Source organism: Cupressus sempervirens, chromosome 3, assembly GCF_028749045.1.
Source record: "Cupressus sempervirens isolate cs-2001-9-10 chromosome 3, ASM2874904v1, whole genome shotgun sequence".
In the NCBI taxonomy this organism is placed as follows: Eukaryota; Viridiplantae; Streptophyta; class Pinopsida; order Cupressales; family Cupressaceae; genus Cupressus; species Cupressus sempervirens.
Genome location: NC_143120.1, coordinates 716,493,969 through 716,509,589, shown reverse-complemented (window position 1 = coordinate 716,509,589; position 15,621 = coordinate 716,493,969). Strand labels below are relative to the sequence as shown.

Here is a 15,621-nt window from a genome sequence, read left to right as displayed (position 1 = left end):
TTGATAAGCTATTTCAACCAAAAAGATTATAAATATAATGAATTGAAATACAAAACAAAAAATAACAAATTACATAAGGAAAAAACCCAGCCACAAAAAAAGTAGATCCTTTATTGAGTTGAGCCAATTACAATAATTTCTTGCTTATTATTGAATATTCTAATCGGTCAATCAATAAGCTTTATTGCCTAACACAGATTGATCATCAAAGAAACATAGGTATCTGATAGGTACAACTACAACATGAAAGACTAACACATAGAATATTATTTCTTAATCAAAGGGGTCTCCATTTGGATCATTGTAATAGTTTGTTGCAACTGGAGAAAGAAAGTTGTAACTTGTGATTTCTTCTGAAGTTCTTGCAAGTGGAGATGCAGAAGTGAAACTTGATATTTGCAATCTTGTTGTAGAAATGCATGTCTAGTCAAATACTCCATCATCATTAGCATCATTGAACCTTACGGTCCTTCTACCTCTCACTCTAATTAGCTCCTCCACGACCTTCTTCATTAATGGTCGCTTCTTCCTTTCAAAATTAAGACACTTTCTTGCTATTTTTGCCATCCCTTCTATTTGTTGCGTGTTTCCCTCCAAATTTTTTTAATGTATTATTTGTTTGGGATTGTTATCTTTGAGTTTAGATAGAAATAGGCCATAGAACCTCATTTCACATCTATAACTCTCTTCTCAAATGGATTTTAGACCTATCAATATTTCAACTAAAAATATGCCATAACTGTATGCATCACTTTCTAAAGTTAGTTGACGTGTGAGATGCTTGAAGTGGAGATGAGATGAGAAATCCCAAAGTCTGCAACTTTGGGAGCAAGTTCTTCTGTCAAGAGAATGTTAGGTGATTTTATATCTCTGTGGAAAATGGGTTGACATGCTCTCAATTGTGATTTGGAGGAGTGATGCCCAAGACAAAGATGGTTCCTCTAAATGCAAATGTTGATAAAGTATTCCATTGTGAATAAATTCAGAGACTAGGAAAGGAAACTTGTTGTGAATGCAGAAACCAAACAATCTTACTATGTTTTTGTGATTAATTTGGGAGAGGATCGCAACTTCATTCAAGAAGTCATGGTCAGACTCAAGGTTTAGAGCCTGCTTGGACCTCTTAATGGCTACAACAGTACCATTTAAAAGTATACCTTTGTATATAGTTCCAAAGCCACCACTACCCAATACCATTTCCTCGGAGTAGTTATTGCAAGATCTTGCCAGATCTTTGGCTGAGAAAATTCTTAGACATTCTCTCCCCACTGTAGAAGCTATGTGTTTTAATAATGTGTAGTACTTTCCCTCGACAAGTTTCTAGTGGCAATTTTTTAGCCACCAAAATAAAAGAAATGCTGCTATGATGACAACCAAAACTAGAGAGGTAGACCTGCACATTTTATCATATTAGATTTTGAAACAAAAACGTTTCTCTTATAGATACATGTTCATGATAGACAATTAAAGTAAAACAAACACAGGCAATTTTTCCAATATTCCCAAGGAAAGATAATGTGATTTGAAATTGTGGACTTGCATCCTGTCCCATTTGTATAGCCATTTCCTTTATAACCTTTTAAACAAAAGCAACTGTAGGAAGCTACCACATTATGGCACATACCCCCTCAATTTGCTCCAATGCATTTATTTAGTGTTTTCTTGTTGCACTTGTCTATATTTGCACATTCATCCAAGATGCATACAATTAAGAGAATTGAGTGTTGAATTTGAAAATAGGGGAGAATAGAACTAAAAGAGGTAGAAAAATGTGTAAAACATAACACAAAATATGCACATAGACACACAAAGATAAGTAAAAAAGATATCATTTTTTTTTAATCCCAAATTTAAATAAATTCCATTATAATAAATTTTAAAGAATATAGTCAACATTGGACAAGATTGCACTTCATACGAGCTTGTGATAAGGTCATGTGACTTAATTGTTGGAGTTAATGTTCCAACAGTAGTCAATAATAATTGTTGCATGTGGCAAGTCTTGTTGAGTTGCTGGCAGTAGAAGTTTAGTTTAGGTGTAAATCAAAGAGTTTTAGTTTGAATCAATTTCTTATTATATATGTGTTTGAGTTAAGTGTCTATAAGTTTCTGTTAGCTTTCAAATTTGTGTGTGTTGTCAATCATGAAGTAGTTTTTTGTCAATTTAATTAGAAGTCTTTTAGGAATGTTGTTAGGTCAAGCTATTTGTGTGTGTTGTCAATCCAATGAGTGCTAAGTGTTCCATTTATTCTCATGAGAGATGGATTCATGTTGAATCACTACTCATGAAACATGGGTCAATGAGTTTGACTCAAAATCACATAGTTAAATCCTGATATTCACATCACAGCTTAATAATTGTAATCACTGGATCGTAATAATATTGGACTTGTTGTTTGGTGGACGTAGCCCAGGGTTTTGGTGAACCACATTAAATTTTGGTGTCTTGTGTTTTTTTCTTTGTGATCTATTATTTTCTGATATTGTTTATATTTGCATGTGATTGTTATTTCTATCTGAGGTTTAAATCCTAACAAGTGGTATCAAAGAAAGGTTGTTATTCAGTTATCCTCTGCAGGAAAGTCTCACGATTGAGTGGGAGTGATGGTAGATGAGGGTAAGCTGAGGGTTGACAAGTTTAATTGGCATAACTTTTAGTTATAGAAGATGCAAATGAAAGACTATCTTTATCAAAAAGATTTATGGAAGCCGTTGGAAGGAAAAACCAAGAATCAAGAATCTATGTCAAATGATGACTAGTATCTTTTAGACAGAAAGACATTTGGAAGCATTTGATTATGCCTGGCACCATTAGTGGCATTTAATATTACAAAAGCAAATATGACAAAAGAGTTGATGCAAACCCTAGCGAAACTTTATGAAAAGCCCTCCGCTCCAAACAAGGTATTTCTTATGAAGCATTTATTTAATATGAAAATGCCAGAAGGTGGATTTGTTGCAAATCATTTAAATGAGTTTAATGTTATTACTAGTTAGTTATCTTCTATGGGTATCAATTTTGATGAAGAAATTAGGGCTCTCTTGATTTTTTGTTCTTTGCTTGAAAGCTAAAATGGCTTGGTAATGACTGAGTAATTTTGTTCCTAGATCTAGTACCTTAAAATATAATGATGTGATCGGTGCTATTTTAAGCGAGGAAACTTGTAGGAAATCCTTAGGTGGATCTACGTCTGGAAGTGCTTTGGATGCACAAGGTCGAGGCAGAACGACCGAGAGAGGAAATAATTATGGAAATCATGAGAAATTATGAGGAAAGTCAAAGGGGAGGAGGTCTCAATCAAGAGGACCAAATGAATGCTGGTACTATGCAAAATCAGGGCATAAAAAGAAAGATTGTTGAATTCAAAAGAAAAATGAAGGAGATAAACCAGATGGAGATAAGGAGACAAATGTGTTAAGTAACAAATCTGAAAAGGATATTTTGCTTTTGTCTTTAGAAAGTGTTCATGAGTCATGGGTTTTAGATTTTGGTGCTTCATTTCATGCTACACCTTATAGAGGTTATTTCATTGATTACTTTGAAGGGGATTTTGGACTTTTTTATTTGGGGGATAATGAACCCTGTCAAATTGTTGGAAATAGAAAAGTTAAGACTAAGTTGTAGAATGGGAATCATTGGCTACTATATGAATTAAGACATGTTCCAAGGCTGAGTAGGAATTTAATTTCAGCATGGCAACTTGGTGATGAGGGTTTTGTAGTTACTTTTAATGATAAAAATGATTTCTATCCGTATTGTTTTAAGTATTGTGGCTACTGAAGATTTGCATTTAGAGCATCTTGATGTTAAAACCGCCTTCCTTCATGGTGATTTGGATGAAGAGATATATATGGCTCAGCCACAAAGATTTGAGATCAAAGGTCTTTTGGAGAACTTAGTGTTCAGATTGAAGAAAAGTTTATATGACTTGAGGCAAGTGCCTCGGCAATGGTATCTGAAATTTGACACTTTTATGCATGAGCATGAATATTGTGTTTATTTTAAGAAGTTGGATGATGATAGCTACATTATTTTATGTTTATATGTTGATGATATGCTTATAGCTGGGTCTAACATGGATCACATTAAGGGGCTGAAATATCAGTTAGCACATGCATTTGCTATGAAAGATTTGGAAGCAGCAAAACAAATCCTTCATATGAAGATTTGTAGAGATAGGAAGCATAGGAAATTGACTCTATCTCAAGTTGATTATGTTGAGAATGTGTTGCAATATTTCTCTATGGAGAATGCTAAAGTTGTCAGCACACTTTACCTGGTCATTTGAAGTTGACTAAAGAGATGTTTCCTATAACACAAGAAGAGGAGGATAAGATGTCCAATGTACCCTATGCTTTAGTTGTAGGAAGCTTGATGTATGTTATAATATGTGCAAAGCCAAATATTGCACATGCAGTGGGTGTCGTTAGTAGGTGTATGAGTCATTTAGGAATTGAGAATTGGAATGCAGTCAAATGGATTGTCAGATATTTGAGTGGAACATCCATTAAGTGTTTACAATTTGGGGGCTCTACTACTGAAGATATTCAAAGGAAAAATAAAAGTTGATAAATCCAAGAACATTTTATATTTATTAGCCAACTTATTGGACATAGCATAAGATCAGTATTATGGAAATTGACACAAGGTGGACAAAAATATCATACTCATTTGATTGTTTGGAAGGAAGACCAAGAACAACATTTAATAGACAAGCCTATTGGTCACCATCTTTCTTACTGCATATGGTATACAAAACTGATAGAAAATATAGTCAATTCAACATACAATTTCTTGCACTTAGCTTTGTGAAATGGATGGTGCATAGCAAGCTTTGTAAAGTTGGAGTGGTATTGATAGGAATTCTTGGATTTGAAGGTATGATATCTTATTTGGGTGGCATTATATATCTACCCTTCTAAAAAGACAAACCAGTAACATGCCTGTTGGATTTTTGGGGAGTCTACTGCATAAATGGACACAATAACAATAATGTAAAACTACATGACAATTTTGATGCAATTCAATGTTCATGAATTCACAAAATAAAAAGATTTTAAAAATTGCAATATACATTACATCTTGGGCCTGCTAGGACTTAAGATTTAGTCAAACAGAAAAAAAAACAACTTATTGGATCATATCTATAACAAGAGATTATATAAAAATAAAAAACTATGCTTGAATCAAGGAGTAATACATTGAATTTAAAATGAGAAAAATTAATGGCGTACCTGTGCACTCAGTACAATTGAAGTGGCCATGTCCTTCAAATCCAAAGACACATTTACACACATGTTCTAATCTTGAGGGCGAGGGGAGGCATTTTACATGTGCGGAGCAAGAATAGCTACCCATTTTTGTTGCTATTGAACAATTATCTACCCCCACACCCCAATTAAGACGGACACCATAAGTGCCTCCTCCAAGTTCAATGGAAGGATCCATTAAGATGCCAATGACACATTCCTTATTACCCTTGTTTTGAAAACCAGTGACTGTGATGTTTACACCGAATACGTTAGCAAGAATATTAATTTCACAACAAACAGTATGATAGTATGGTTATTGATTTGATAATTTACAATTGGCTCTACAGTTTTCCATACCCGGCTTGACACTGTATTCTCCATTTAGACTCCACTTAGAATTGTACATATATGACCTAGTGCTCCCACAGCCAAAAGCCACCACTCAATTGGAGCCAAAAATAGTACGACGTATTAATGTTGGGGCCAAAATATTTTATGTCTATGATGTTCAGATTGCAAGAATGGATCTTAGTAGATGTTGAACTAACAATAATTTGACCTTTATAACCTATGTGACTAACTTTACAGTGACTAAGGTTAACAGCATTCCCCTAAATAATATCAAAACCACATAGAAAAAGAGTCATCATTCCACTCTTTATATCCTTCATGTAGTCAATTCTACAATTCCAAAAAAGACCTGAGCATTGAGAATTTTTGATATAGAATGGATAATGCAGTCATGGCACCACACTTTTCAGGGCATGTTTGTGCCTTAATACTAACTATACAAACATAAATCAGAGAGACAAGCATAGCTCCCTAAGGCAACATCTTTGTTTGAGCAAATTTAATAATCACAACTAACTAATCACACAATAGCTAAAGACACCTCAACCAACCAATCACCTAACAACCCAGCAAAAAGAAACTAATGACACTTCTCTCACCATCTAATAGATAATTTTTCTTATTCCATTGAAACAATTCCTTTGCAAAAGCTACCTAGAACTCCCAGAGTTCATTGCTCACTAAACATCTCATATATCCCGATCATTTTCCTTTGTTGCCTTCCTTTGACTATTGACCTTTGAAGAGCTTGAGGCTACAAATCAAATACAGAAGAAGCTTCAGCTTTAGCTTGTGGGCACAAATAAGGCCAAGCCCACATGCAGAGTTGTCACCTGTATGACAAGGACCAACACAATATCTCTGATGTAGGACTAATTTTTTTTAAATTACAAATCTTGAAAGATGTAACTTTAGAGGCCAATGCAGTCTATGGCATAGCGTTTTTGATTTAAAAAGCTATGTCAATGCAACTCTATGGCATAGCTTTTTTTATTTAAAAAAGCTATGCCATAAAGCTGCATTAGACTATAAAGTTACATCTTTCAAGATTTGTAATTTAAAAAGATTTAGTCCTACATCAGAGATATTGTGCTGGTCCTTGCCATATAGGTGACAACTCCGCATGTGAGTTTGACCTTGCTTGTACCCACAAGCTAAAGCTGAAACTTCCTCTGTATTTGATTTGTGACCTCAAGCTCTTCAAAGTTCAATAGTTGAAGGAAAACAACAAAGGAAGATGATCTGGATATATGAGATGCCCAGTGAGCAATCAACTCTGGGAGTTCTAGGCAGCTTTTGCAAATGAATTGTTTCAATGGAATAAGAAAAAATATCTGTTAGGTGATGAGAGAAGTGTCATTAGCGGCTTTGTGCTCAGTTGTCAGGTGATTGGTTGGTTGCGGTGTCTTTAGTTGTTGTGTGATTAGTTAATTGTGATTATTAAGTTTGCTCAAACAAAGATGTTGCCTTGGGGAGCTCTGCTTGTCTCTTTGATTTATGTTTGTTTAGTTAGCATTAGGGCACAACCATGCCCTAAAAAGTGCAGTTCCATGACTGTGCATTATCCATTCTATATATAAAAAATTAAATGCTCAAGTCCTTTTTGGAATTATAGGATTGATGGCATGATGTAAAGAGTGGAATGATGACTCATTTTTTAGGTGGTTTTAATATTATTTTTGGGAATGTTATTAACCTTAGTCACTATAAAGTTAGTCGCATAGATTATAGAGGTCAAATTATTATTAATTCAATATCTACTAAGGGCCATTCTTGCAATCTAAACATCACAGACAAAGTATTTTGGCCCCAATATTAATATGTTGTACAATCTTTCTGGCTCCAATTAAGTGGTGACTTTTGGCTGTGGGAGCACTAAGTCATATACATACAATTTTAACTAGAGTCTAAATGGGGAATATAGTGGAGAGTTGAGAATGGCAAATTGTATAGCCAATTGTAAGTTTTCAAATCAATAATCATACTGTTATACTGGTTGTGAAATTAATGTTCTAGATAATGTATCTGGTGTAAATATCACAATCACTGGTTCTTAAAACAAGTGTAATAAGGAGTGTGTTATTGGCATCTTAATGGATCCTTCCAGTGAACTTGGGGTAGATACTTATGGTGTCCATTTTAACTGAGGTGTGGGGCTGGATAATTGTTCAATATTGAAAAAAATGGGCAGCTATTCTTGCTCCGCACATGCAAAATGCCTCTCCTCGCCCTCAGGATTAGGATGTGCGTAAATGTGTCTCTGAATTTGAAGGACATGGCTACTTCAATTGCATCGGTTGCATAGGTATGCCATTAATTTTTCTCATTTCAAGTTCAATGTATTACTCCTTGATTCAAACATAGTTTTTGATTTTTGTATAATCTCTTGTTATAGATATGATCCACTAAGTTGTTTGTTTCTCTTTTTGACTGAATCTTAAGTCCTAGCAGGCCCAAGATGTAATGTATATTGTAGTTGTTTAAATCTTTTTTCTTTGTGAATTCATGAACGTTGAATTGCATCAAAATTTCCATGTAGTTCTGCATTATTGTTACTGTGTCCATTTATGCAGTAGACTCCCCCCAAAGCAACATGCATGTTACTGGTTTGTCTTTTTGGAAGGGTAGATATAAAATGCCACCCAAATAAGATATCATGCCTGCAAATCCAAGAATTCCTAGCAATATCACTCCAACTTTACAAAGCTTGCTATGCATCATTCATTTCACAAAGCTAGGTGCAAGAAATTGTATGTTGAATTGACTGTATTTTCTATTAGTTTTGTATACCCTATGCAATAAGAAAGATGTTGACTAATGAGTTTGTCTATTAAATGTTGTTCTTAGTCTTCCTTCCAAACAATCAAATGAGTATGAAATTCTTGTCCACCTTTTGTCAGTCTCCATAATACTGATCTTATGTTATGCCCAATAAGTTGGCTAATAAATTTAGAATGTTCTTGGATTTATTAGTTTTTATTCTTCCTTTGAATGTTTTCAGTAGTAGAGCTCCCAAAGTGTAAACACTTACTGGATGCTCCTCTCAAAAATTTAAGAATCCATTTGACTGCATTTCAATGCTCAATTTTCAGATAACTCATATACCTGCTGACGACTCCCACTGCATGTGCAATAACTGGCCTTGTACATATCATAACATACATCAAGCTTCCTACAACTAAAGCATAGGGTACTTTGGACATCTTATCCTCCTCTTCTTGTGTCTTAGGACACATCTCTTTAGTCAACTTCAAATGACCAGGTAAAAGTGTGCTAACAACTTTAGCATTATCCATAGAGAAATGTTGCAATATCATTTCAACATAATCAGCTTGAGATAGCATCAATCTTCTGTGCTTCCTATCTCTGCAAATCTTCATACAAAGGATTTGTTTTGCTGGTCCCAAATCCTTTATAGCAAATGCATGTGCTAACTGACATTTCAGTCCCTTAATATGATTCATGTTAGACTCAGCTACAAGCATATCATCAATATATAAACATAAAATAATGTAGCTTTCATCATCCGACCTCTTAAATTAAACACAATAATCTGAATGACATCTACTATATCCATTTCCGAGGTGCTTGCTTCAAGTCATATAAACTTTTCTTCAATCCTAACACTAAGTTCTCCAAAAGACCTTTGACCTCAAATCCTTGTGGTTGATCCATATATATCTCTTCATCCAAATCACCATGAAGAAAGATAGTTTTAACATCAAGCTGTTCTAAATGCAAATCTTCAATAGCCACAATACTTAAAATAGTATAGATAGAAGTCATTTTTATCATTAAAAGTAACTACACAACCCTCATCACCAAGTTGCCTTGCTGAAATTAAATTTCTACTCAGCCTTAAAACATGTCTTACCTCATATAGTAGCCAATGATTCTCATTCTGCAACTTAGTCTTAACTTTTCCCTTTTCAATAATTTGACAGGGTTCATTATCCCCCAAATAAACAAGTGCAAAATCCCCTTCGACATAATCAATGAAATAACCTCTATGAGGTGTAACATGAAATGAAGCACCAAAATCTAAAACCCATGAATTATCAACACTTTCTAAAAATAGAAGCAAAGCATCCTTTTCGCATTTGTTACTTACCACATTTGCCTCCTTATCTCTATCTAGTTTATCTCCTTCATTTTTCTTTCGAGTCCAACAATCTTTTTTTTTATGTCCTGGTTTTGCATAGTACCAGTAGTCATTCGGTCCTCTCAATTGAGACATCCTCCCCTTTGACTTTCCTCTTGATTTCTCACGATTTCCATAATTATTTCCTCTTAGTTGTTCTGCCTAAACTTTGTGTGCTCAAAGCACTTCCAGACGTAGATTCGCCCGAGGATTTCCTACGATTTTTCTTGCTCAAAATAACACTGATCACATCATTATATTTTAGGGTACTAGATCTAGGAACAAAATTACTCATAGTCATTACCAAGCCATTCCAGCTCTCAAGAAAAGAACACAAAATCAAGAGAGCCCTAATTTCTTCATCAAAATTGATACCCATGGAAGATAAATGACTAGAAATAGTATTAAACTCATTTAAATGATCTGCAACAAATCCACCTTCTACTATTTTCATATTAAATAAACGTTTCATGAGAAATAGCTTGTTTGGAGCGAAGGACGTTTCATATAGTTTCACTAGGGTTTGCATCAACTCTTCTGTCGCCTTTGCTTTTGTAATATTAAATGCCACTAATGGTGCCAAGCATAATCAAATGCTTCCAAGTGCCTTTTTGGCCAAAAGATCGTAGTCATCATTTGACATAGATCTCTGATTCTTGGTTTTGTCTTCCAACGGCTTCCATAAATCTTTCTGATAAAGATAGTCTTCTATTTGCATCTTCCATAACTAAAAGTTCTACCAATTAAACTTGTCAACCCTTAGCTTACCCTCGTTTGCCATCACTCCCACTCAACTGTGAGACTTTCTTGTAGAGGATAACTGAAAAACAACTTTTCTCTGATACCACTTGTTAGAATTTAAACCTCAGATAGAAATAACAATTACATGCAAATATAAACAATATCAAAAAATAATAGATCACATAGAAAAGAACACAAGACACCAAGATTTAACGTGGTTCACCCAAACCTTGGGCTACGTCCACCAAACAGAAAGTCCAATATTATTAGGATCCAGTGGTTATAATTATTAGGTTGCTATAATCTTTCATTTCTTATTCTAGCTATCTATTCTAGTGATAGATTTTTATTTGATACATTGGCAATAGAAAATATAGTCAAATCCAAAAACATTTTTTGTAATAGCCAAAACTTTGAAAAAGATTTTATTAAGAACATTTATGATTTTTTAAAAGGGAATCTCAATGCTTTTGTATTTAATTATATTTCTGTAACTTGTTAGTTTTGAAACATATTATATGACTCATCATTTCTTCTTGTTGTCTAATATTTCTAAAAATGTATGATGCAGTATAATACTAAATATTGATAATAATCTAAAATAATTAGATTCATTAAATGCACAATAAAAATATCACATCTAAAAATACTTCTAATACTGAATCTATAATTATAGAAAAGTTATTTTACATGATCATTCAATATGATTTTCAAAACATTTATCACAATTGAAGCATGAAGACATCAAGGGTCAATCTAGCTTGCCTTTTGGATATTGATATTAGAAAAGTAGAACATCAGAAAGAAAGAGGAGAAAGAAATAACTTCTAGCTTAATTTTATTGAATAATAGATACAAATTTATACAATAGCTTGATCCAACAACATTCCTAAAAGACTGCTAATTAGATTGACAGCAAACTACTTCATGATTGATAACACACACAAACTTTAAAGCTAATTGAAACTTATGGACACCTAACTCAAACACATTTATAATAAGAAATTGATTCAAACTAAAACTCTTTGATTCACACCTAAACTAAACTTCTGCTGTCAGCAACTCAACAAGACTTGCCACATGTGCAACAATTATTATTGACTACCGTTGGAACATTAACTCCAACAATTGTCTCACATGCCCTTATCACAAGCTCATACTAAGTGCAATCTCATCCAATGTTGACTATATTCTTTAAAATTGATTATAATAGAATTGATTTAAGTTTGGGATTAAAAAATAAAATGATATCTTCTCTACTTATCTTTGTGTGTCTATGTGCATATTTTGTGTTACGTTTTACATGTTTTTTTACCTCTTTTAGTTTTGTTCTCCCCTGTTTTCAAATTCAACACTCAATCCTCTTAATTGTATGCATCTTGGATGAATGTGCAGATATAGACGAGTGTAGCAAGAAAACACTAAATAAATGCATTGGAGCAAAGTGAGGGGGTAAGTGCCATAATTTGGTAGCTTCCTACAGTTGCTCTTGTGTAAATGGTTATAAAGGAGATGGCTATACCAATGGGACAGGATGCCAGTTCACAAGTGCAAATCACATTATCTTTCTCGCAATTGCAAGTAAGGGAATTGGATAAATTGCTTGTGTTTGTTTTACTTTAATTGTCTATCATGAACATGTATCTATAAGAGAAACATATGTTTGCTTCAAAATCTTATATAACAAAATGTGCAGGGTCTACCTCTTCGGTTGTGGTTGTCATCGTAGCAGCATTTATTTTGTTTTGGTGGCTAAAGAATCGCCACCAAAAACTTGTTGAGGTGAAGTACTATGGATTATTACAACAATACATAACTTCTACAGTGGGGAGAGAAAGTCTGAGAATTTTCTCAGCCAAAGATCTGGCAAGATCTTGTAACAACTACTCTGAAGAAATGGTATTGGGTAGTGGTGGCTTTGGAACCATATACAAAGGTATACTTTTAGATAGTACTGTTGTAGCCATTAAGAGGTCTAAGCAGGCTCTAAACCTTGAGTCTGACCATGACTTCTTGAATGAAGTTGTGATCCTCTCCAAAATTAATCACAAAAACATAGTAAGATTGTTGGGTTGCTGCATTCACAACAAGTTTCTGTTTCTAGTCTCTGAATTTATTCCCAATGGAACACTCTATCAGCATTTGCATTTAGAGGAACAATCTTTTTCTTGGGCATCATGCCTTCAAATCGCAATTGAGACAGCAGAGGCTTTAGTGTATTTTCATTCGGGAGCATGTCAACCCATTTTCCACAGAGATATAAAATCATCTAACATTCTCTTGACAGAAGAACTTGCTCCCAAAGTTGCAAACTTTGGGATTTCTCGTCTCATCTCCACTTCAAACATCTCACATGTCACCACTCATATAAAGAGAACAGTGGGGTATATGGATCCAGAATATTTCCAAACATGTCAACTAACTTTAAAAAGTGATGTATACAATTATGGCATAGTTTTAGTTGGAATATTGATAGGTCTAAAACCCATTTGTGAAGAGAGTTATAGAGGTGAAATGATCTTATATGGCCTATTTCTATCTAAACTCAAAGATAACAATCTCAAACAAATAATACATAATTAAACTTTTCGAGGAGGCAAACATGCAACAAATAGAAGGGATGGCGAAAATAAGAAGAAAGTATCTTTATTTTGAAAGGAAGAAGCGACCATTAATGAATGAGGTCGTGGAGGAGCTAATTAGAGTGAGAGGTAGAAGAAGGACCGCAAGGTTTAATGATGATGATGATGGAGTATTTGACTAGACATGCATTTCTACAACAAGATTGCAAATGTCAAGTTTCACATCTACATCTCCACTTGCAAGAACTTCAGAAGAAATCACAAGTTACAACTTTCTTTCTCCATTTGCAAAAACTATTACAATGATCCAAATGGAGACCCCTTTTATTAAGAAATAATATTCTATGTGTCAGTCTTTCATGTTGCAGTTGTACTTGTCAAATACCTATGTTTCTTTGATGATCAATCTATGTAAGGCAATAAAGCTTATTGATTGACCGATTAGAGTATTCAATAATAAGCAAGAAATTATTGTAATTGGCTCAACTCAATAAAGGACCTACTTTTTTTGTGGCTGGGTTTTTTACTTATGTACTTTGTTATTTTGTGTTTTGTATTTCAGTTCATTACATTTATAATCTTTTTGGTTCAAACAACTTATCAACACTTATACTATTGCTATAAGACATCTTGATCATTTCATCATTCACTTGTTCTCCCATTCATTTGATTTGTATCTTGGCTAGATTATGTTTGCACTTAAAATTCTTGATGTTATTAGACATCGTAATAGTCATGTTTGCTTTTGGCTTGCTGACATGTTAGAAGATTCTTTGTCCTAAGAAAGTAGTGATGGATGCTCCAACTGTTTCTCCTTTACATTTACTGTCATGTCCTTGCTCTTTTGTGAGTTTGGATACATTGTACCATATTCATTCCTTACTCATCACTCACAACTCTAAACACAGAAGTGCCTAAATTTCTTAGATTTTATCAAATTTTGATCAATAAGGAAATCTTCACAAGACAATTCCCTAATGTCATCAACTGCATCACCACCAAGCCTGGAAGATATAATGGTTCTATCTAGTGTGGACTTTTGAACTTGGACACATTGAGGAGTATTAAACTTATTTCTTGAGGCTTTTCTTTTTCAACTTGGAACCTTGCACTTGGGTCTTCATATGGTATATTCCTACATGGTGACATGGTGTGTAATGTAGCTATAGTGCTAGGGCTTTTTGGAACACCTAGGGATTGAGTTCCTAGTGATGAGCAAAAAGGCATTGGTTGTTCATTAGAAGAGGCAACACAAGAGGATGTAGGGAGAGGTGTGAACGTTGGAGGAGGCATAGGAGTTGAGGGAGGAGAAGCAGTAGAAATAAGTAGTTTTCCATAATTAATTTTTGAGTAGCTTGATTTGTATTACAAAGGAGACTTAATTGCCGAGTACAAAAAGTTACCACATATATTAATGATTTGCATTGACCGATGCTTTTCAAATCTTTTAAAATATCATATAAATTGGCATTGTCTTTACATAAGTACTGATATCAAAGCTTCCTTTCTGCAGATGCTACAGATTGTGTCAGCATTCTTGGGCATACTTCATAGTTCATATGTTACAAGATACTTGGAATATGTGTTGCTCTCAACTATCGATGTTGGAGTCAAACTCTAAGAACATTATATTTTGTTTAAATTTTCTTCTTATTTTGTTTGATCAATTGATCCTTTGAGGCAATGTGCTTTGTTCTCACAGACATCTATGCTGAACAAGTTAATCTATTGCTTGCAATTTTTTGATGTAAATCAAGAGGAAGATTAAGGAGTGAGTTAATGCTCTTTTAGAGTGAGATTTCTTCTTCAAGCATTTCTAGATGTCTACCTTCCAAGAAGTTAGGAAGCATGAGCTCTTATTGAATGTAATGCCCACTTGAAGGAACAAATGGATAATTGTGATAAATAATCAAAGGGCGGTGAATCTAGATAGGTAGAATAGTCTAGCATGGCTCCATATCTCCCTTAACCATCTCCACAATTGGAATTGGCCGTCCACTTTTGATGATAGAACTTGCTAAGTACTTGGAACCATTTCCTCGTCAACACAAGGCTTTTTCTTATGGCAAACTTTTTTCTTCTTTGTTGACAGAATTCATCTTTGTGGTAGACTCTTCGAATATTTTGCCAATATAAGGAAGACTATATTGCATGGCAGAAAGAGTTGATAGATGACAATGTGCTTTGAAAAACTGTGATATGTTTAATAAGAATGAAAGGAATAAAAAATATTGCCACACTAATAAGGCTTTAATGAGAAAATTGTTGTTAGCATCAACCAAACATAGAACAAATAATGTGGAATAGAGTGAGATTCCTTTTGTGCAATTTATAGATGGACAAATAGTAATGCTTGGAAAACGACAGAAGAAGAAAGGGAGAGAGATTAGTAGCTAGTTCCTTACTAGTAGTAGAAAGGAAAACAACAGAAGGATAGAGGAAATATCATAAGCCTTCCAACACTAGTTCCTTACTAGTAGCGGCATCAGTTTCAGTATCCACAATATTCTACCTGAACTCTGAACTCCAAACCAGATGCATGTAGATTTGAGC

At 34.2% G+C, this 15,621-nt stretch overlaps 1 protein-coding gene and 1 long non-coding RNA gene across 11 annotated transcripts in view; one reads left to right on the top strand and one right to left on the bottom strand.

The window, feature by feature from the left end:
• Window positions 1-15,621, top strand: part of LOC149568773 (uncharacterized) — a 105,809-nt gene that overhangs the window by 84,801 nt on the left and 5,387 nt on the right. For 9 of the 10 annotated variants that reach the window (XR_016362649.1, XR_016362648.1, XR_016362646.1 and 6 more), the window contains one exon: window positions 11,882-12,067. Coding sequence is in view for 5 of the 10 variants with exons in the window: in XM_089821664.1 (XP_089677790.1) it covers window positions 11,984-12,067 (84 nt within the window). In the remaining 5 variants the exon portion in view is untranslated. Of the gene's footprint in view, window positions 1-11,881; window positions 12,068-12,182; window positions 12,446-15,621 lie in introns of those variants that run through there. The other variant, XR_016362647.1, reaches the window with a different exon arrangement.
• LOC149568774 (uncharacterized) overlaps window positions 1-15,621 on the bottom strand; it is a 29,856-nt gene that overhangs the window by 12,605 nt on the left and 1,630 nt on the right. The window lies entirely within an intron of this gene.